This window comes from Scyliorhinus torazame, chromosome 12 (genome assembly GCF_047496885.1).
Source record: "Scyliorhinus torazame isolate Kashiwa2021f chromosome 12, sScyTor2.1, whole genome shotgun sequence".
NCBI classification, from domain to species: domain Eukaryota; kingdom Metazoa; phylum Chordata; class Chondrichthyes; order Carcharhiniformes; family Scyliorhinidae; genus Scyliorhinus; species Scyliorhinus torazame.
Window position 1 is genome coordinate 17,295,465 of NC_092718.1, and position 22,904 is coordinate 17,318,368.

General features: G+C 52.8%; 1 protein-coding gene across 2 annotated transcripts in view; it reads left to right on the forward strand.

Moving 5' to 3' along the window:
* The window catches only part of coro2ba (coronin, actin binding protein, 2Ba), a 241,835-nt gene that overhangs the window by 15,782 nt on the left and 203,149 nt on the right, over nt 1–22,904 (forward strand). The window contains exon 1 of one of the 2 annotated variants that reach the window (XM_072470478.1): nt 8,786–8,942. The exons of the other annotated variant lie outside the window; for it this stretch is intronic. Within the exon in view, the coding sequence (XP_072326579.1) occupies nt 8,940–8,942 (3 nt within the window). The 5' untranslated portion in view covers nt 8,786–8,939. Of the gene's footprint in view, nt 1–8,785; nt 8,943–22,904 lie in introns of those variants that run through there. 2 annotated transcript variants of the gene reach the window in all.

Consider the following 22,904-nt stretch of genomic DNA (forward strand, 5'->3'; position numbering starts at 1 on the left):
TGAACAGATTAAGATATGATTGATAATGGCCATGCAACTCCCTCCACCTCTACTCTCCTGCAGCCTTACAATCCTCCGGGATATAAGCGCTCCTCCAATTCTGGGTGCTCCAACGTTCCTGATTTTAATCGCTCCACATCGGCTGCTGTGCCTTCAGTGTCCAAGGTCCTGGGGTCTGGCATTCCCGCCCTAAACCACTTTTCTCTCTTCCTTCCTGTTGAGATGTTTCTTAAATCCCACCTCCTCCACCTGGTCCTGCTCCCCCTACGCGACTCGCTGTGGTATTCTGTTTGGTTGCACTCCTGTGAAGGGTCTTGGGATAAATGTACTGAGTGAAAGGTGCTATTTAAATACAAGTTGTTGTTGGAATCCTGTATCTTGAGGGGAGGAGGGCAAGAACATTATCCACCTTCTAAATGTGAAGCTGAATTTTATTTGAAATGATTCTCATTTGCTCGTAGAATTAAATTCATGCGCTCTCATTCATCAACACCTCATTGAAATCAGCCAAGGTGTGAATTTTGTCACATCATTAAAAGAGGTACCTGGGGATTCAGTTTCACACCCCAAACCTGGACGACAATTTTGAATCGTTTTTTTTAATTAAGAAGATTTAATGAAGCTTAGGCAGCAAGGTTGTAAAGAATTGAGTTGGGAAGATAAGGAATAGTGATTAAGTGAATGCTTTTTACTTACGCGTTGGAGAGCATCCTTTGAAGGGCAGCACGGTAGTACAAGTGGCTAGCACTGTGGCTTCACAGCGCCAGGGTCCCAGGTTCGATTCCCCGCTGGGTCACTGTCTGTGCGGAGTCTGCACGTTCTCCCCATGTCTGCGTGGGTTTCCTCCGGGTGCTCCCGTTTCCTCCCACAGTCCAAAGACGTGCAAGTCAGGTGGATTGGCCGTGCTAAATTGCCCTTAGTGCCCAAAAAGGTTAAGAGGGGTTATTGAGTTACGGGGATAGGGTGGAAGTGAGGGCTTAAGTTGGTCGGTGCAGACTCGATGGGCCGAATGGCCTCCTTCTACACTGTATGTTCTATGTTCTTTACAAAGTAGTTGGAACAGAGAAATGAGCCATTCCTCTGACACATCCATATTGGTAATTGTAGGTGAAAACTGTTGAATTATATATTAATTGCATTTAATTGGTGAGCATTGGGGATTCACCTGAGCACATATAAAGAGATGCTCATTGAAACTGTGGCACGCTTGGGTTAGGAGGTATATGCTTGTAGCGTTTCACTTTGCAAATAAATGTAAAACAGAGAAAGGATTGGCTACAGTACAATCCTTCACTAACTTGCTTTCTGGATTAGAACACAAGCAATAGTGGAGGGAAATCTAAGGAATTCCATGGTTTTGAGTCTCTGGGAAAGACTTCCCAGGGCAGGCAAATTTGCAGATGAGGTACGGTTTTGTTAGAACCTAGGGAAGCAAGGTGAGAGAATGGAGAATGATGCACTTGGGGATTAGTAAAGAGTCAAGCTCAAAGGAGCTATGACCATAACTACAACAGAGGAAGGTTGAAATAGGGTACAGCAACTTTGGACTGAAACAAGAAGTTGCTTGACAGAGCGGGATCGTCGGGATTCTCTTCCCCAGAGGCCTGTGGACGCTCAGCTGTTGAGTATATTCAAAAGCTGAGATCAATAGATTAATGGACTCTTAAGGGAATGAAGGGATATGGGGATCGGGTGGGAAAGTGGAGTTGAGGTCGAGGATCAGCCATGAACTTATGGAATTTCAAAGAGGCTCAAGAGGCAATGAAGTGCCCTCCTCCTGCTCATGTTTTTCTGTTCTTGCGAGTTGGAAACTGAAGGTAAAAGAAGGACCCCCTTAAACAAAAAGCTTTCTCCAGTTCCGTTTTTGTCAACATTTGCACTAATCGGAACTGTTATGATTTACGATTCAGATATTCAATACAAACATCTGTAAAATTGAGATAAGCGCAGATGGATAACATAAATTAAAAATTATTTCAAACTGAAGGGAATTTTGCATTCGCCTCCTGCGCTTTTGAGAAGGCCTCATGGTTGCCCCGGTAACAGTATTTTCCAGAACTCTCATTTGCGTTGTTGATTGTTCATTAAGAATTGCTGCAATTATATTATTTTGATTGCCCCCTCAGTTACAGTACAGCTGTGCATGCCAGCAGGAGACTATTGTGGCATTTAGCCTCGTTCGCCACCTAGTCCCTGAGGAGTTCCCGATACCCAGATTATCCAAACATTTGTTTGCATTATGTCTCCGTGGAACAGCAGCAGCTGTTGCCAGAGTCTTAACCCTGCAGAGCAGAGCAAATAAATACGGGCAAGAGTTGTTCCCCAAAGTGAAGAGGGCACAGCAATTGAAAGGTGAATCACTTGGCAGAACCGGAAAACGATTGCGGTTTATCGGATCTGGATTGCCCATGGGTTGCCTGATTGGCACATTTGGGTAAAAGCTCTACCTGGTGTGGTACTGAGTCAAGCACAGCGGTGGGGGGAGGGTGCTCTCGGGTTTGATGCACAGTCCGTGCGGCATTGGTTAACCTGGTGGCGGGGGTGGAGCTGCCACTGAGTTAGATGAATACGTTTGCAAATGGGAGCTGAATTAATGGAAGTAGGGGTCGAATTTGAGCAACCCTTTGCTTGGCATGAATAGGGTAACAAGGGTCTCAAAATGGAGTCAGCTGCCCTCCTGTCTTATTACCTCCTCTGTAAGATTCCGACTCCATCATCAAAGCCACATTGTGGTGAATGTCCTGATTCAGGTGAAAGGACTCTTCTAATGTCGGTCGGCAGCACCCGATGACATAAATGGGATCCCAATTACATTTTAGCTCCGAGCTGGTAGGAGCCTGGGCGGAGCGGGTTCTGCTTGGCAACGGAAGAGCAGAGGTTCGGTCAGAGGGATGTCTTTGATCATTTTTGTGACCCCCAGGGATGCACTTCCCGGGCTCACAAAAATCACCTGGGTTGCGGCCACCCGGAGGTGGGGGGCGGTATGTTTGCAATGGTCCCCACCCCCCTACAATTTGACTTACTTGGGCCACCACTGATTTACAGACCTCAATGTGACAAACAATGTTGGAACGTCGCCTGGTGATTAGAAATGAGGCCAGGGCCTCGTAGTGAGGGGAAAGGGGGACTCCCGCACTCTCGTAAAATCTACTGCATAGCTTTAGCCATTTTAGCTGCGTCTGTCAATTCAGCTCCTTTGCCCTGGCAAACAGCTATACCTATCCCTCGCCATCACTCCCCCAACCCGCTGAGCTTGGTCTTTATTGTTAAATATCAGGAAATATGTAGCACGCAGTGTGGTGTGCGTCAGCCTTGTGGTAGCAGAACTCTGTGGGTTCAAAGCCTTAAGAAAGCCAAAGGACTTAAGAACAAAGAAAAATACAGCACACGAACAGGCCCTTCGGCTCTCCAGAGCCTGCGCTGACCATGCTGCCCGTCTAAACTAAAATCTTCCACACTTCCGGGGTCCGTATCCCTCTATTCCCATCCTATTCATGTATTTGTCAAGATGCCCCTTAAACGTCACTATCGTCCCTGCTTCCAACACTTCCTCTGGCAGCGGGTTCCAGGCACCCACTACCCTCTGCGTATAAAAACTTGCCTCGTACATCTCTTCTAAACCTTGCCCCTCGCACCTTAAACCTATGCCCCCTAGTAATTGACCCCTCTGCCCTGGGAAAAAGTCCCTGACTATCCACTCTGTCTGTGCCCCTCATAATTTTGTAGACCTCTATCAGGTCGCCACTCAACCTCCTTCGTTCCAGTGAGAACAAACCAAGTTTATTCAACCGCTCCTCATAGCTAATGCCCTCCATACCAGGCAACATCCTGCAAATCTCTTCTGCACCCTCTCTAAAGCCTCCACATCCTTGAGCACCTAATATTGATCGTCACTGTAGTGCTAAGGGAGTATTTCACCATCTATTGAAGGTTGGATGTGTAAGTTCTTTCAGAACGAATCAAGGAAGAACACAGCAGGCACTCCAACATTTAGCACCAAATATAACATTAACTGGTCTATTATCTATGTGATGCGCAATCAATTACACTGAAGACAAAGTAATTTCATAACTGAAGGCTTTAATCTACTAGAACCTTTTCCCCAGCAGCTTCGATACAGAAAGTGAAGGCTGCTGGGATGGCACCATTTCTTATACTCCGCCTGTCAGGGCGGAGCTACGTACAACAGCCAATGGTAGACTCCTGGGTCTAACCAATGGTCATCAGCCTCTTAGGTACCGCAATACCTGGTACTACCACACTATGTTTGTGGGATCTCGCTCTTCACAAATACGTCACAACAGTGACCACACTTCAAAAGTGGCCCATTGGTTGTAAAACCCTTCGAAACATTGTGTGTCCTTTACTTATGGTCAATGCCGCTGTCACACGGAGACTCCATTGTGTAAAGAATCTGAGTCACACGGGCAGGGAGGAAGGACCATAAAATACCCAAATGTCAGGCCTGACAATAATCCTGGTCCTGAGCATTTATTTGAAAATGCCAAAGGTAGTCTGGTAGTCTACGCTGCCATCAGGTAGCCCATGCCCGTGGATGATACCATATTCAAAGTGTTGACTAAAAAGAAAGAAAGTTTTGAATTTGCTCTGAAACTGGCCATTCTGCCCAATGGGTCTCTGTCATGTGTATACCCAACTAAAAGGCCTCATCCTCCCACCGTCTTTTATCTGATCCGATACCTTTCTCCCTCATGTGTTGATCTTTCCTCCGCTTCAAAAGCAATTTATGCGGGCAGAACGGTGGCGCAGTGGTTAGCACTGCTGCCTCACGGCACCGAGGTCCCAGGTTCGATCCCGGCTCTGGGTCACTGTCCGTGTGGAGTTTGCACATTCTCCCCGTGTCTGCGTGGGTTTCACCCTCACAACCCAAAGATGTGCAGGGTAGGTGAATTGGCCACGCAGAATTGCCCCTTAATTGGAAAAAAAGAATTGGGTACCCTAAATTTAAAAAAAAAAGCAATTTATACAGAGTCACGCAAGGCCTCAGGATGTGTCATGGACAATGAAGAACCATTTGAATTAGGAACAGAAGTAGGCCATTCAGCCCCTGGAGCATGTCCCACCATTCAATAAGATCATGGCTAACCTGTGGCCTAACCTCTTTGGCCCATATTACTTAATAATAATAATAATAATAATCGCTTATTGTCACAAGTAGGCTTCAATGAAGTTACTGTGGAAAGCCCCTAGTCGCCACATTCCGGTGCCTGTTCGGGGAGGCCGGTATGGGAATTGAACCCGCGCTGCTGGCATTGTTCTGCATTACAAGCCAACTGTTTAGCCCACTGTGCTAAACCAGCCCCTGCTATTACCCTAGCTTAACAAAAATCTATCCATCTCAGATTTAAAATTAACCAGTGTTTTAGCTTCAACTGCTGTGTGGGAGAGAGTTCCAAACCTCTACCTCCCGTTGAGTGAAGAAGTTCTTCCCAACATCTCTCTTGATCGGTCTGGCCCTAACTTTCAGACTATGCCCCCTAGTTTTAGAATCTCCAAACTCCCACCCCTCCCCCTCCCCCCCAGGAAGTAGTTTATCTTTATCGACCCTGTCTTTTCCTGTTCAATGTAGTCACTGTTGTAATGTCGGAAAAACGGGAGTTTTTCCTTTTTCAGGCGGAGGCTTGGCAGTAGTTGGGAAAAGCGACGTTGAAACTGCCGGCACCAGCTGTGGCTTTCTACGCCGTTTTGCTCAGAACGTCGTTTTTAAAAGCATGAGGGGGGGGGGGGTGCACGGTGGCGCAGTGGTTAGCACTGGGACTGTGGACCCGGGTTCGAATCCCGGCCCTGGTCACCGTCCGTGTGGAGTTTGCGCATTCTCCCCGTGTCTGCGTGGGTTTCACCCCCACAGCCCAAAAGATGTGCAGGTTAGGTGGATTGGCCACGCTGAATTGCCTCTTAATTGGAAAAAATATAATTGAGTACTCTAAACTTACAAAGAAGCATCAAGGGTCAGGCCCCATGATGTCATACTGCCGGGGTGGGCTCTGATTGAGCCCCGCTGCCGCCAACTTAGTTTTTTAAAGATCGGGGCAGCCTCTAAACATGGTACCCCAAAGTTAGAATGGAAGCATCCCCCCCCATGCAATACACCCCTGGCACAGCTCCCTAGGCAGTGCTGCCTGGGCAGTGTAGGGCCGTGCCGGGGTGGGGGGGCAGTGCAAGGAGGCAGTGTCAGTTCAGGAGACAGTGCCTGGGATTTGGGCCTCTCACGAGATATTCCACTCCGGTCAACAAACCAGCCCGAAAAGACGGCGAGTGGAATATCCCGGCCCAGTGGCCGATCGTTAGCGTCACAAGTAGGCTTACATTAACTCTGCAATTAAGTTACTGTGAAAAGCCCCTAGTCGCCACATTCTGGCGCCTGTTCAGGTACACAGATAGAATTTAGAATGTCCATGTTAGCTAACAAGCACGTCTTTCGGGACTTGTGGAGGGAAACTGGAGCACCCGGCGGAAACCCAAGCAGACACGGGGAGAACGTGCAGACTCCGCACAGAAAGTGACCCAAGCCGGGAATCGAACCCGGGACCCTGGTAAAGCAACAGTGCTAGCCACTGTGCACAGCAAAAGCCCCCAAAAAGTAATGTGCTAAAATTAAACGCTAAAACTGAGTGAACGTGCGGCTAATTCCTTCCACTCACCCGACATTCAAGGGCGGAATTAATTCTATGAAACACCAAGCACCCAAGGGTTAAGATTTCAGTCATTGTGATGAATTCAGCTGTGCAATGATGTTTTGGATCTCTGAGTGCTTTTTCTCAGCCTCATTGTTGCGGCAGTGCCTACTCTGTTTCACTGACGAGGAAGTGGTGGATCGGGGTCCGGGGGTTACACCAGACAGGAGCAGTGACAGATCAAGTTCACAAGTGAAATTCAGTACGTGTGAGACAGTAGCTGCAGCACAGATAATTCCCAGATGTGCGTCACAGCTGCATATATATTCCAGCTCCAGCACATTATCTAGGTTACAATGCATGGGACACGGTTTTAGAGAAGGGGGATGGAACAGCTCGCCATACAAATCACATCACCCTGCCGTTACATCTCTTCAGATATCCGAGGTGAAAAATCAGTTTTGATTTTGCTCCTCGACAGCTCTCCTGAGCTCACGTTCAATTTAAATCAGTTGGTGATAGATTGAATCCCAAAGCCTCAGGTACCTCGGGAATCTACTCATGAGAGTCAGGCTTACTGCCTCGCTCAAATATGCAGATTAGCCAAAAAGCGATCCCGCCACATTGGTGGGATTTCCATCACAACATCTTGCGGGATCGCGTTGGAGCCGGGTAGACCCTGGGAGCGAATTCACCCCTGCATGTTTTCAAGAAGGAGTAAAGTGTAGCTCTTGGGCTAAAGGAACCAAAGGATATGGGGGGAAAGTGGGAACAGGTTACTGAGTTGGATGATTAGCAATGATCAGAATGAAAGGGGGAGCAGACTCAAAGGGCCGAATGGCCTACTCCTGCTCCTAGCTTCTATGTTTCAATGCTGAGTGACGAGAGCATATATGGGGATAATGTTTGCCTGCAGGCATTTTGTTAAAACCTGTAATTAGGTTTGTGGCCCTGCGTGATTAAAGTTCTGGAGCAAAATAGCGCAGTCTTCAAACACAGGGGCCGGGCTTCTCCGAAATCCCGGCCAAGTGTTGACTCCGGCACAGACACCGAAGTGGTGCATGCCGGCGTCAACGGGCTTCCTGGCCCAGTGATTCAGTGGCCCTCAGGAGGCCAGCACGCTGCCGGAGCGCTACGCCAGTGCCGAATGGCAGCCCTGCACTGCCGACGTGGGTCCGCGCATGTACGCGACGGCCGTCTCCGCGCCTGCGCATGCACTTGGTGGCCGTTTCCACGCCGGCGCCGAGCAACATGGCGGAACCCTACAGCGGGCCCGCGCGGAAGGTGGTAGGCCCCCTCCAGATCGCGGGCGCCCAACGATCGGTAGCCCCCGATCGCGGGCCTTGACGCCGTGAAGACCCCCTCTGGAGTCTGATTCCCCCACCCCCCCTCCACTAGGATGGCCACTGCAGCCGCAGGTCCGAGCTCCCGCTGGGTGGTACCAGGTTGGAGCCACGCCGGCGGGACTCAGCAGAACTCGGCGGGTCGACCACGGAGAATCGCCGCGGGGGCCGTTTTCAACAGCCCCCGACCGGCGCCACGCTGTGGGCGCGATCGCTGGCGATTCTCCGGTCGCCGGAGAATCAAGTCCAGGCGTCGGAGCGGCGTGGCGGGAATTTCTCGCGTCACCGCCGATTCTCCGACCCGGCGCAGGCTCGGAGAATCCAGGCCAGGATATTGCAATCGTGAGTCAGGACACAGAGTAAGAACAAAGTAAGAATGTCTATGAATGGAATATGGGAATAAAGGTCCATGTTGCTGAGGTATGGGATCGTTCGTACACCTTAAGGGCAACAAACGAATCGTGGAAAAAAAGCAATGGAATCTGCATGGTCAGATTCTTCAAATCTGGGTCTAGTTTTCTGTCTGTTAGACGCTGACAGCAGCTGTCAGTACAATCAGCCTAATTGTTATGAGAGCACGCAGCAATGGGCTCTTTATTACTGCGATGGTGTGATATATGATGTATTGCAATAGCTGTGACTGGTAGGGATGTGGGTCAGCTCCAAACTGAAGCTCAGTGGCAGACAAAGGCTTAAGAAAGTGAGGAGCTGGATGGGATAAGCTTTCTGTCTTTGCTTTCTATCGCCTGTTCTGAGCACAGATTTTATTTTTCTCCATCACACGATGTAGGTGTCACTGGCTAGGTCAGCATTTATTGCCCATCGCGAATTGCCTTTGAGAAGGTGGTGGTGAAATGCTGCAGTCCATGTGGCGTAGGTACACCCACTGTGCTGTTAGGAGGGAGTTCCAGGATCTTGATCCAGCGACAGTGCAGGAACGGTGACATTGTTCCAAATCAAGATGGTGAGTGACTTGGAGGACGGTATGCAGGAGGTGGTGTCCCCCCCCCCCATGTATCTGCTGCCCTTGTGCTTCTAGGTGGTAGAGCATGTGGGTTTGGAAGGTGCTGTTGAAGGAGCCTTGATGAGTTGCTAAAGAGTATCTCGTAGATGGTAACACTGCTGTCACTATGTGCCAGTGGTTGAGAGAGTAAATGTTTAAAGTTATGTTAGGGGTACCAATCAAGCGGATTGCTTTGACCTTGATGGTGTCGAGCTTCTTGAATGTTGCTGGAGCTGCATTCATACAGGCAAGTGGAGAGTATTCCATCACATGCCTGACTTGTGCCGTGTAGATCGTGGACAGGCTTTGGGGAGTCAGGAGGTGAGTTACTTACCGCAGGATTCCCAGCCTCTGACCTGCTCTTGTCGCCATTGGTAAATCATCCTTGGCCAGCCGCTGATGTTCTGTCTGTTAGGATTAGTGCTGGTTGGTGAGATTTCCTACAGGGAGCGGAAAAGTGGAAAGGGTACCCTCAAAGCTTGACACTCCCTATGATTCTCCACAGAAAAATGTCCTTGCTGTTGAATTGGAGCTTGTCTTCCGTGACCCCCTTCCTCTGACCCCAATTCATTTGCTACTTAGAATTTGCAGCATAGAAACAGGCCATTCAGCCCATCAACTCCAGTGAGCCTCCTGCTACTCTTCTCCTTCTGAGCCTATCAGAATAAACTTCTACCCTTTCTTGTGTGTACATCTCGTTTCTCCTTAAAAACATCTTTACTATTTGCCTCGACCACTGCCCGTGGTAGCGAGCTTCATGTTCTAACCACTCACTAATTAAAAGTTCTTCCTGATTTCCTTCTGGGATTGATTAGTGACTATCATGTATTTATGATTTTGAGTTTTAGTCTGTCCCATGAGTGAAAGCACCTCCTGTCCGTCCACCCTACTGAACCCTCTCATGAACTTAAAGACCTCTATCAGATCAGGTCACCCTCCGCTTTCTCTTTTCTAGAGAAAAGAACCCCAGTCCTTCTGTTGGCAGCATTGGACACCACAGATGTTCGAACATTGGGTGCAACCAAAGGTGCAGAGTCAAACTTTGCTGCAGGGAAAAAGAACAGCTGCTAATTGGCCATCAGCATCAATGAGCAGGGATTAGATTGGCAGCCCTGACCTAATTTGAGGCAAAGCAGTTTGTCCCTGTCTCCGGGGATTGGAACGAACCTCATTAAAACAGGCCGGCGAGAGACAAACCAGGCTGATGGCGAATTAATTGCACATCAGTTTTTTTCATTTCTCCCTTGCCTCTTGCCGTCTCGTCTCACTCAGTAGGGTCACTCCTTGCCTGGGCAGCATTGCATAGATATCGGGAGCCCTGCAGGGGCCCCACCGGTATTCAAATTGGACTATAGACTATGAATGTCACTGGATCATTCTACTACATGGGCATCATGTCTCAGCCAATCCTGCCCCCTATTATTATTATTAAAATTTAGAGTACACAATTCATTTTTTCCAGTTAGGAGGCAATTTAGCGCGGCCAATCCACCTACCCTGTACATCTTTGGGTTGTGGGGGTGAGACCCACGCAGAGACGGGGCGAATATGCAAACTCCACACGGACAGTGACCCAGAGCCGGGATCGAACCTGGGACCTCGGTGCCGTGAGGCAGCAGTGCTAACCGCTGCACCACTGTGCTGCCATTCTTTTCTCCTTTAAGACACCCCTTAAGACCCACCTCTTTGACCAGGAGTTTAGTTGTATCGTCTCGTGTGGCTGGATGTCAAATTTTGTTTGCGAGCGCTCCTTAAAGATGCCTTGGGACATTTTACAACATTAAAGAACTTCCACAAAGACAAGTTATTGCTGTTGCGATTACAGAGACGTTACACCCAGAAGATATTGCAGGCCCACCTTCTCAACTTCCTTCTTTGTGCCAAATGGTTGAATTGTTCTCTTACCCTGAGAGAGTCAATGGAAGGCTCACTGTGTGGTATCAGACCATAGGAGTGGAAAGAACCCTAAACAATGATGCAGTTTGATTGTTCGGGAATGTCGCTGGGGGGAAGTAGGAAATGGGACTGTGTGACTGAAGTCGAGATTGCTCAATGAGTGTCAGTCATGTTTTGGATTTGTGTCAGGCCAGAGGAGCCCGGGGGGGGGGGGGGGGGGGGGGGGGGGGGGAGCGCAGATAAGAAAATGCTAACTTTTGTCCCTTGGCAGGAAGCCTGTTGTACCACTCTTATTTTGGAGTGCTTTGTTGTGTCTGTTGGAGTTGACAGTGGAAATAAAATTGGCCCTCACAGATACCGAGCAGTTTTTGCTCTGTGAGTTATTTGCTTCTTGACGCTTTTCATGTTTCCCTTTGCGCACTGCCCAGTGAGGTGGTCGGAACTGACGGTGCTTTCCGTGTGTAGCTGGAGGAGTTCAAGCTCTGAAACTGCCTTTAGGTAGCATTTAAGCTATTCAGGTGGTGACAGTCTCCCTCTTGACCTCAGTTTGGGCTGTTGTGCATGAAGGATTTATTTTTGCGGTGAATTGCCCCCATGCTGTCTCTCGTCTCTGTTACGGGGCTGTCAGCGATCGAGCCCCTTGTCTCCAGGGTGGGGGTGGGGTGGGGAGGGGGGGCAAAGAGGAGGAGCCACTGGAGAGGTGGCAGAGGGGAAATGCCAAAGGGAAGCATGTGTGTTAAGAGCTGACTGACTGAGTAAACACTGCATGGGGCACATCCCGGGCCTGCAGCAGTGCTGTGATAACAGGGCCCAGCTAAAGTCACTCTTTAGCAGTGCTGCACTTCCCTGCCAGGCACCCAGACAGGTAAAAGGAAGGAAAAAGGACAAAAATATCCCTTATCCTTGAGCCAAACTACAATAGTTTTTGTTCAGTTCCTGTGTAATATCGAGCTACATTAAACGTACATTATCCACGTTGTTAGGATTCTCACAGATCTGTGTTTAAATTTGAAATACAATGGAGTGTGTTGTCCCCACTGATGGAATAGAATTATCCAGAGAATGAGGAGCATTCAGGATTCTGAGCCTGTGTTGCTAGGAGCTTTGGAGGAATGTCCCAGAGTCAATCACTGAGTCTTTTTTTAATAACCTTGGTGCAATTTTTGTCATCTAGTCAAATAGAGAGACATTGAGCAGAGAGTAGAACCCTGTATGGCTGAATTCCTCTATGTGAGGGGTGTCGAACACGCAACATGGAAATTCCATTGGGCCCGGCTAGCCTGTGTTGGTGATTACTCTCGGGATGAGCAGTGATAATTCCAGGTTCCTGCTCTGTCTCCATACTCCCCGTTCCATCAGCCACCCGCATCACCCAATCTCAAATGTTAACATGGGGCTGGATTCTCTGTTTCAGCAGCGAAGTGCCAGCTTGAACGGAGAATTCGCAGGAGGTTTGCGCTGAAAATATTGGCGCCGATCCCTCACCGATTCCGGGACGGGTAAGGGGCTAGCAGTCGCACCGGGTGAAACTTATGGCTCCATGCTGAAAATGGTCGGAGAATGGTCCCAGGCCACGCATGTGCACAGCTGACGACCTGCAGCGGTCGCGCCGTGTACATGGCGCTGACCGTGCGCGGACCCTACCCGCTAGCCACGACCTCACAGGCCAGCCCCAGCCACACCCCACCAGTCACCCCAGCCCTTGGGGAAGCCTCCCCGACAAGGTTGGGGGCGCTGCACACAGTCCGCAGCCGCCACGACGGGTTCCCGACCACTGAGACCGCACATGCGCGGTTGGGAACTCAGCACATCGGGGACGGAGCATTGCGGGAGGGCCGGCTGATGACGCTCGTCGTTGCAACCGCGCACGGCGCGTAACGAGATTACCCCATTTCCAAGGGGCAGAGGCAGGCTGACCGGCGTCAAACTGCTGCCGGGCCCGATTTGGGCGACAGAATCGATTCTCCGCCCGATCGCTGATTACGATATTGCCGTCGGGCAACGGAGAATCCCGCCCCGTCTCTGGTTCAATCACTGATCATTCGTGAAAGTGGCGCAACAGCATTTTGCATTTATATAGCATCTTCGAAATAGCAATGTCCCCCAAATCACTTCACGCAAATGCAATCAGATAAAAATTTGACACCAAACTGCGTATTATATAGTAGGACTATTGGGTCAATTGGGCAGGGTAAATGAGGTGGAATTCTCCTCCTACCAGGACTAAATCCAGTGACACGGGGGGGCGGGGGGGGGGGGGGGGGGGGGGGGGGCTGGGGGGGGGGGGCGGGGGGGGAGATGAGGAGTGTTTCCTGCTGCAGAGGCTGGCCCTGACCTAATTAATTATTCACCCGGGAGAGGTTTGCACCATATTCCATGGCAGAGCAGGCATGGGTCCTGCCATCATATCTGGTGCCATATTGAAGAGGCGCCCAACATCACTGACCCACCTTTGAAGAAAGGTGACGGGCCCCCTGAAAAAGAAGATGGATCTCCAGGGACATTCTGCGGCTGAAAGCCGGGCCTCCTCGAGGACACTGGACCTAGAAGATCCACCTGTGGATGCTCCCTCCCCCACTCACTGCTGTGGTGTTCCTGATCGAGGGTCGCTGGCAGCCTCCACTCAGAACTCCAGAGACCGCCCGCTGGCATTGTTCAGGTGTGTCCTGAATTTCACACGTCACAATGTTCCAGACTGGTTCTGGAAGGCGTGTTTTCCCACTGGCATCGCAGAGAATCTGGCGTTGGAGGAAGATTCCGGTCAGGTATTCATCTGCATCCCATCAACGGGCCCCAGGCTGGCCCCCAGCAGGTTTACGGATCCGCTATGGAGGGGACCAGGGAAGATTCGGCAGGGTATTCACACCAGGGGAAAAAAAACGATTTTTGGATTCCTTCTGAATTCTCCCCCGCCCGCCATTGAACCCATCAACGGGGTCATGGGAGAATTCTGCACAGAGAGAGATCGAGAGGTGGAGAAGAACTCAGGGTCGACACAACTGAAGGCAGAGTCAACAATGATGGGATGGAGGAATTTAAGTTATAAGATTATCCAGTTAAATAATCAAGTGTTTCATCCAAGTGGCTATTGAAGCGCTTCTTGAATGTAGTTCTTTATGTATAGGGTTTAATAAAATAAATAGTAATTAAAATTGGTGCACACATCAAAATGAAACACCAACACAAAGTATTAATTTAGAACCCTATCTAAGTCCTCTGGCTCCACACACAAATTACCACAGTGATACTTAATGGGCCCTACCCATTTCCCAATTATCCTTTTACTCTTAATGTACTTGTAAAACAACTTTAGCTTTTCCTTTGGATAAAAGCAAATTACTGCGGATGTTGGAATCTGAAACGAAAGAGAAAATGCTGGAAAATCTCAGCAAGCCTGGCAGCATCTATAGGGAGAGAAAAGAGCCGACGTTTCGAGTCCGGTGACTCTTTGTCAAAGCTAACAGACAGAGAAAGTGGGAGATATTTATACTGTGGAGTGGGAATGAAAGATGAGTCATAGCCACAGAAACCCAGCGAAACCGGGTGCTAATGGCCACAGAAACCCAGGGGAAAGAGTGCTGATGGCAGTCCCCAGAGAGAACAAAAGATGTGAAATGTCAAACAGCAGAGAAACTAACATCAGAGGATGAACTGTAGATGTGGGGGGAGGGGAAGGGGGAAGCAAGGAGGAGAAAGGTGAAGGAAAGGTGGATAAGATGGGAGGGGGGGGGAGGAATTAAATGTATATTAAGAAAGAAATGGTAAAAGACAGTTAAAATGAAATGAAAACAAATGGGTCGAGGTGGGGTAGAGCTGATCATCTGAAGTTTCTATTTCATTTTAACTGTCTTTTACCATTCCTTTCTTTCTTAATATACATTTAATTCCCCCCCCCCCCCGCAATCTTACCCACCTTTCCTTCACCTTTCTCCTCCTTGCTTCCCCTTTCCCCTGCCCCCACATCTACAGTTCATCCTCTGATGTTAGTTTCTCTGCTGTTTGACCTTTCACATCTTTTGTTCTCTCTGGGGACTGCCATTAGCGCTCTTTCCCCTGGGTTTCTGTGGCCATTAGCACCCGGTTTCCCTGGGTTTCTGTGGCTACGACTCATCTTTCATTCCCACTCCACAGTATAAATATTTCCCGCTTTCTCTGTCCGTTAGTTTTGACGAAGAGTCATCGGACTCGAAACGTGAGCTCCTTTGTCTCCCTACAGATGCTGCCAGACTTGCTGAGATTTTCCAGCATTTTCTCTTTCGTTTTAGCTTTTCCTTTATTTTATCTGCCAGTATCCTTTCATGTCTCCTTTTTGCTCTCCTAATTTCCTTTTTTTTAAGTTCCCTCTTGCCTATTCTATACCCTTCTAAGGCTTCTGCTGTTTTGATTTGTTGGTCCCATCTTTTTTGTTTATTGGCACACGTTGGCCCTCCACTCTCTCTGTTTCCTTCATGAATGCGTCCCGCTGTTCCGTCACAGATTTACCTAAAAGCTTCTGCTCCCAATCCACCCTGGCCAAATGGTTATGGGGAAGAACAATCAGCCAAGGAAGCTATCAGGAGAGTTACTGTCAGTCTGAATCAGTAAGCACTATAGATATGAACTGACAGCTACACGATAAATTCATATTGATTTTTTCTTTAAATATGGCCTTGCCTTGGGAACTCCCCTGAATAGATCCTGTGCCGATTTAATCTGAAGTAGGGAGGAGCTTAAACACAATCATACTTGAGAAAGCTGGGCCGAACATAAGTGTGCATTTTTCCGCTAAATCTATGCAAAAAACGTTGAAAATTGCTCTTGCTTCACTATGGGAGTTGAATTCAGCCCAGACAAATGGTCCTGGAGATCAAATTCTCTAGATTTGCCACTTTCCCTCTGCTAATGGGGATTGCTGAACAAATTCAACATAGACAGAGCGAGGATTGAGCAGTCACAAATACCAGACATTTAAAGTGTTGATTGTGTTTGTGCGAGGAGGAGAACGTTCAGCCTTTTGCACATTGTCACATGGTTTTGATCAACAAGGGAGTCCGTGGTTAAGGCGCTGCACAGGAATATGAGAGTACGAGGTTACAATCAGATCAGATACAATCAGATCTTGTTGATGGATGGAACAGGCTCCAACGGCCTATGTTCCCAAAGCAGCAACAGGCCATTCAACTCCTCAAGGCCTGTTCTGCCATTCTATTCGGGCATGTTCTGCATTTCCCTGCCATTGCTCCACATCTCTTGATACATTTACCTCACAAATACCTACCAATCTCTTAGAAACCCTACAGTGCAGAAGGAGGCCATTTGGCCCATAGAGTTTGCACTGACCCTACCAAAGCCCACTCCCCTGCCCTATCCCTTTAACCCCGTAACCGTTGGACACAAAGGGTCAACTTATCATGGCCAATCCACCTGACCTGCACATCTTTGGACTGTGGGAGGAAGCTGGAGCACCCAGTGGAAACCCACGCAGACACGGGGAGAACGTGCAGACTCCGCACAGACAGTGACCCGAGGCCGGGATTGAACCCGGAGGACATAAAGGCAAAAAACTAGGGCATACCACACCGCAAACGCGAGTGGTGAACTGGAGGATTGGGAGAACTTTAAGGTTCAGGAAAAGGCTTCTAAAACTAAAATCAAAAGAGCCAATATGAACTACAAAAGGAAACTAACAGAAAACATAAACACTGATACTGTTTCTATAAGTATACAAAGAGGAAGAGAATAGCTAAGGTAAATGTTGGCCCTTTAGACGACAATATTGGTGAGGTACTAATGAGGAACGCAGAGATGGCGGAGGCACTGAACCACTATTTTGTCTGTCTTCACATTAGAGGATAATAAAAAAATCCCAGAAACTGCAGTTAATGTAGAGGAACTAACCAAGGTATCAACAAATCTTGATATTTTGAAGACAATCAATTGAAGGGATGATTTGAAATTGTTTCTTATTTGTAATGAGAGATTTGGGATGAACATTCCATTCTCTCCCATCTCCGAAATACCTCTGCAATATCGCAAAATAAATTGCACGGTGCAGAGAAATTGAGCGGAGGCCACAATGATAAAGATGTTTTCCAAATCCAGTGATACAGAAGGCCTCCTGAGCTGTAAAGAACCTGGGGTGTCATTCTCCGACCCCCCAGTGGGTCGGAGAATGGCCGTTCGCCGCCGTGAATCCCGGCCCCGCCAGTTGCCGAAGTCTCCGAAGGGAGAAAAGTCGGCGGGGTGTTAATGGCGCCGCAGACGTCGGAGAATGGCACGGGTGCGTGCAAGGCAGCCGATTTTGGGCCTGCCGATATTCTCCCGTCCGGATGGGCCGAAGTCCCGTCGACGTAATGACGGGTCACGTCGACGTAAATCAAACCTCCTTTTAATCGGCGTCAACCTGTGCTCCAGGTTCACGCCGACCAGCGTGGAGGTGAGTGACAGCCTGGGGGGTTGGCCGCCGGGCACGCGATGGCGTGGCCGCAGTCTGAATGTGTGGGGAGAGGTGTGTCTCGGGTTGTGTGTGTGTGTGTGCGGCGGGGGAGGGTGGTTAGAGTGGGCTGGGCTCCGGGGGAGTGCCGGGAGGGGGGTCAGTGCCGGGGTGGGGGATGGGGGGTCCGTGCCGGGGAGGAGGATGGGGGGCCCGTGCCGGGGAGGAGGATGGGGGGCCCGTGCCGGGGAGGAGGATGGGGGGCCCGTGCCAGGGAGGAGGAGGGGGGGTCTGTGCCGGGGAGGAGGATGGGGGGCCCGTGCCGGGGAGGAGGATGGGGGGCCCGTGCCAGGGAGGAGGAGGGGGGGTCTGTGCCGGGGAGGAGGAGGGGGGGCCCGTGCCAGGGAGGAGGAGAGGGGGTCCGTGCCAGGGAGGAGGATGGGGTCCGTGCCGGGGAGGAGGATAGGGGGCCCGTGCCGGGGAGGGGGATGGGGGGGGGCCGTGCCGGGGAGGAGGATGGAGGGGGGGCCGCACCGGGGAGGAGGATGGGGTCCGTGCCAGGGAGAGGGATGGGGGGGGGGGCGTGCCGGGGAGGAGGATGGGGGCCCCGTGCCGGGGAGGGGGATGGGGGGCCCGTGCCGGGGAGGAGGATGGGGGGCCCGTGCCAGGGAGGGGGGGTGCGAGGGCAAGTGAGTTGGTCCACCTGGCCAGGTGCCAGCCTCCAACAGTTGGACCCATACGGTCTATGCCACCTGGCTGGGGGGGAGGAGGGGGTATGGGCAATGATGACATGTCGTCGTTTCCCCCCCCCCCCCCCCAACCAGGCCGTCATGTTTTCCGATCATCCAGCGATGTTGGCCGCCGTGGCGGCAGCCGCTAATGTCTATGTTGCCCTGGATGAGGAGGAGGAGCGTGCCAGCGAGGCGGCGCAGGCTGCCGCAGAGGGGCAGGCGGCAGCCGCCGAGGCTGGAGGGACACCTGACCGACAGGATGAGGAGGGGGAGGAGGACGTCACGGCCCCACGGCAACGGAGGCACCCGAGGGTGCCCCGTGTGTACCGGCCCCGGCTGTCATACCAGGACCTCACGGACCGGGAATGCAGGAGGAGACTCCGGATGAGGCGGGAAACCGTGGCACACATCTGCCACCTGCTGGCACACCTGTCACCGCGTGGCACTGGCGGGGGACACCCTCTCCCCGTGTCCGTCAAGGTTACGGTGGCCCTGAACTTTTATGCAACGGGGTCATTCCAGGCACCAAGTGGGGACCTATCCGGCATATCGCAGACATCGGTGCACCGGTGCATCCGGGCAGTGACAGACGCCCTATATGCCATGGCGCACCGCTACATCCGCTTACCTGTGGACCGGGCCAGCCAAGATGCCCGGGCCGTGGGCTTCTCTGCCGTTGCCGGGTTCCCCATGGTCCACGGCGCGATTGATGGGATGCACGTCGCCGTGCGGCCACCTACAGATAACAGGGCTGTGTTCACCAATAGAAGGGAACCTATTCTATGAACATACAGGTGGTCTGCGACCACCGCATGATGATCCTGCACGTCTGCGCCCATTACCCGGGCAGTGTACACGACTCATACGTGTTGTCGCGGTCATCCATCACCGGCATGTACGAGGGACGCCATCCCCGGCTGAGGGGCTGGTTGCTGGGCGACAGGGGCTACCCATTGCGATCGTGGCTGATGACGCCTATACAGAGGCCACGCAATGAGGTGGAGAACCGCTACAATGATGCCCATGTAGCGACAAGGGGAGTGATAGAGAGGTGCTTTGGCGTGCTGAAGGCAGCTTCTGTAGGTGTAACATTGACTTTAATAACCAAAGGAGTTCATGCACGTGCCCTAGCCCCTAAAACTCATCTGTGCCCTGCACCCGTGCAAACTTACTGAGTGTCTAATTGTTTGGCCTTACGGGCCCTTTGACTACGTCTACGTGGTTCCCCAGATGGTACAACAGAACTGGAGGTGGACTCCTGTGATTCCTGCCCTCTGACACGGGATCCCTTTGGCGGCCGTTTCCTGGGGCGTCCTGGCCTAGATGGGCCAGGCTGCGGCCCGGGCGACTGGGATGGCGAGCTGCCAGCCTGTCCTGCCCGTTGCCCACCCGATGCACCTGGGACGGAAGGGGGGGGAGTCCGAGGTGTCGCGGTGTTCCGGGACCTCCCCTACAGGGGGACCCGGGACGGACCACAGCACCTCCTCCTCCCTCGGGGTGCCCGATGGCCCCAGGCCTCTACATGGGTGGGGGATGCGAACGGACTGGCCATCCGACGCTCCCCCGACATCTGGCGCTGCCAGTCCTGGAGGCCCGTGCTGGTCTCGACAGGGGTCTGCAGGTTTGCAGCCATGGAGCCCAGGGGATTGGCATACCCTGTCTGTGACTGTGCGACGCCGGCTCGCACATGGCCAATGGCGCCGATGCCCTCAGCTATGGCCTGCTGAGACTGGGCCATGGCCTGCTGAGACTGGGCTATGGCCTGCTGAGACTGGGCTATGACCTGCTGAGACTGGTATCCATGGCCTGCTGAGACTGGGCCATGGCGTTGAGCGCCTCTGCCATCTGGCGCTGGCACTGGCTCATGGCCTCCTGTGAGAGGGCAGCCATGTCCTGGGCCACAGACGCCGCCTGCACGGAAAGCCCCAGGCCTCGCAAACCGTTCCCCATGTCTGACACCGTCGCACCCATTGCCTCCACCGCGGACGCCACCCGTGCGGTGTCGGCCTGGGTGGCACGTATGACCGGCACCACTCCCAGCTGCTGGACGCAGGTGGACTCCTCCGCAAGCCGGCCGTCACCCTCTTCGCTCGTCTCCGGGTCGGTGGTTGCATCGGATCTATGGGTGGGTGTGGTAACTCCAGGAACCCGGGATCCATCCGGGCGGCAGATGTTCGCTTGGGCTGGGCTGCCCTCCGACCGCCCGGCCCCTCTGCTGCTCCTACCTCCACCTGCTGTACCGGGACGGCTGTGTTGTGCGCACCAGTGAGTGTACCAGACGCCTCATCACTAAAGTGCCCAACCGAGGTGAGTGTTTCTGCGATGGTGGAGGGTGTTGGTGACAGCAGTGGCGTTGTGTCGTGCTCTTCGTCCCACTCTGAGTCCATGGCACTTTGGGGTGGGGTTCGTCTCCACCCATCCACTCTGTGTCACTGTCCGGTATTTCGTCTTCCTGGGTAGTGCTGTCCCGGGTAGGGGTGTCCCGGGTAGGGGTGTCCTGGGTAGTGGTGTCCTGGGTAGTGGTGTCCTGGGTAGTGGTGTCCTGGGTAGTGGTGTCCTGGCTCGGCTGTGACGGGGGCCTGTGGCTGCCCCTCTCGTCGCTGGGTGGCACACGGCTGCGTCGTCGCACCCGCACGTGACGGGGGAGTCGTCTCCCTGTTGCTCCAGGTCTCTCCGTCTCCCGTGGTCTCCAAGGGACATCCTGCGGGCGTCGCATACCGGAGGGTCCGGGTCTCTCCGTCTCCCGTGGTGTGCGAGGGGCATCCTGCGGGCGTCGCATACCGGAGGGTCCGGGTCTCTCCGTCTCCCGTGGTGTGCGAGGGGCATCCTGCGGGCGTCGCATGCCGGAGGGTCCGGGTCTCTCCGTCTCCCGTGGCCTCCGAGGGGCATCCTGCGGGCGGTCTGCATCTGCGGGGATGGGTGCCTGGACGTTTGGTCCTGCGATACACAATGAAGCATGCATGGTTAGACACGCAGGCAGTGATCAGGTGATATGGGGGAGGGGGGATATAGGGAGGTGGGATATGGGGACGGGCTGTCGGTGGCTCACTTGCTAGTACGCCCCCGACCTCTGCATCAGCAACCTCCCGGTCCTCAGGTCCGCCAGCCAGTTCCAGGGCCCTTTCCTCGTGTTCGGTCAATGGCCTCTCATCAGCGGGGCCTCCTCCAGTCCTCACATGTTCCCTGGTGTTGTGTGCGCGCTTCTCCTGTGGCCGGGGCAGGGGGGGGGGTGCTGGTGGCAGGGGTAAAAGGCAACAGTGTTAGGCAGGTATATGAATGCACGCCATCGGTTGCGCGTGTATTGCAGAGGTTAAGGTTAGGGCTGGATTCACTTGGGGATATGGGGATATGGGAGAGGGGGGATATGGGGGAGGGGGGATATGGGGAAGGGGGGATATGGGGGAGGGGGATATGGGGGAGGGGGGATATGGGGGAGGGGGGATATGGGGAGGGGGGATATGGGGGAGGGGGGATATGGGGAGGGGGGGATATGGGGGATATGGGAGAGGGGTGATATGGGGGAGGGGGGATATGGGGGAGGGGGGATATGGGGGAGGGGGATATGGGGGAGGGGGGATATGGGGGAGGGGGGATATGGGGAGGGGGGTTATGGGGGAGGGGGATATGGGGGAGGGGGGATATGGGGGAAAGGGGGGATATAGAGGAGGGGGGATATGGGGGATGGGGGATATGGGGGAGGGGGATATTGGGATATTGGAGAGGGGGAATATGGGGGAGGGGGGATATGGGGAGTGGGGATATGGGGAGGGGGGATATGGGGGAGAGGGGATATGGGGGAGGGGGGATATAGGGGAGGGGGGATATGTGGAAGGGGGATATGGGGGAGGGGGGATATGGGGGAGGGGGAGATATGGGGGAAGGGGGGAATATGGGGGAGGGGGGATATGGGGGGATGGGGGATATGGATATCGGACGGGGGGGGGGAGGCTCACCCTGCCTGCTCTGACAAGGTCGTTCACCTTCTTGTGGCACTGGGTGCCTGTCCGTGGTGTCAGGGACACAGCGGTGACGGCCTCTGCCACCTCCCTCCACAGACGCCGGCTGTGGCGTGGGGCAACTCTGCGGCCATGCCCGGGGTACAGGGCCTCCCTCCTCTGCTCCACCGCGTCCAGGAGCGCCTCCACATCCCGTGACTGGAACCTCGGGGCCGAGCGGCGGCCGGCCATCTGGTCGGGTGTACCGGTCGGGTGTTCCGGTCGGGTGGGGGGGAGCAGTGCGTCCTTATGAGCCGTCACGCCGTGCGGCGTGTATGACGCTGCACGGCGTGAACCACGTTAGCAAGCGCGGATCCCGTCACGTCGCTGCTAGCCCATTTCGGGCCGGAGACTTCGCGACGATTTCTGCGGCGTGACGCAGGTCGGATTTGCGCCGTTCTTTGCGCCGATCGGCGGACTTTGCGCCGATAACGGAGAATTTCGCCCCTGGTCTGGGTAAATAGTACATCATTGATCTCATTGCTGCTTACGAACATACAGAACCCATTAACACTGAAGGCGCATCACTGATCTAACATAACAGATCTGCTGGGTGGAAATGGGGCCTCAGACAGAGAGGAAGCAGAGCTGAAACTTTAAAGGTGAAAGAAGTAGGCAACAGGCAGGCAGCATGGTGGTGCAGTCGTTAGCACTGCTGCCTCACGGCGCCGAGGTCCCAGGTTCGATCCCGGCTCTGGGTTACTGTCCGTGTGGAGTTTGCACATTCTCCCCGTGTTTTGCGTGGGTTTCGCCCCCACAACCCAAAGATGGGCAGGGTAGGTGCCCCTCAATTGCCCCTCCATTGGAAAAAATGAATTGGGTACTCTAAATTTAAAATAAATAGGTAACGGTGAACAGACTGTGTTGTCAGTGCTGCAGGGCAGCGAAC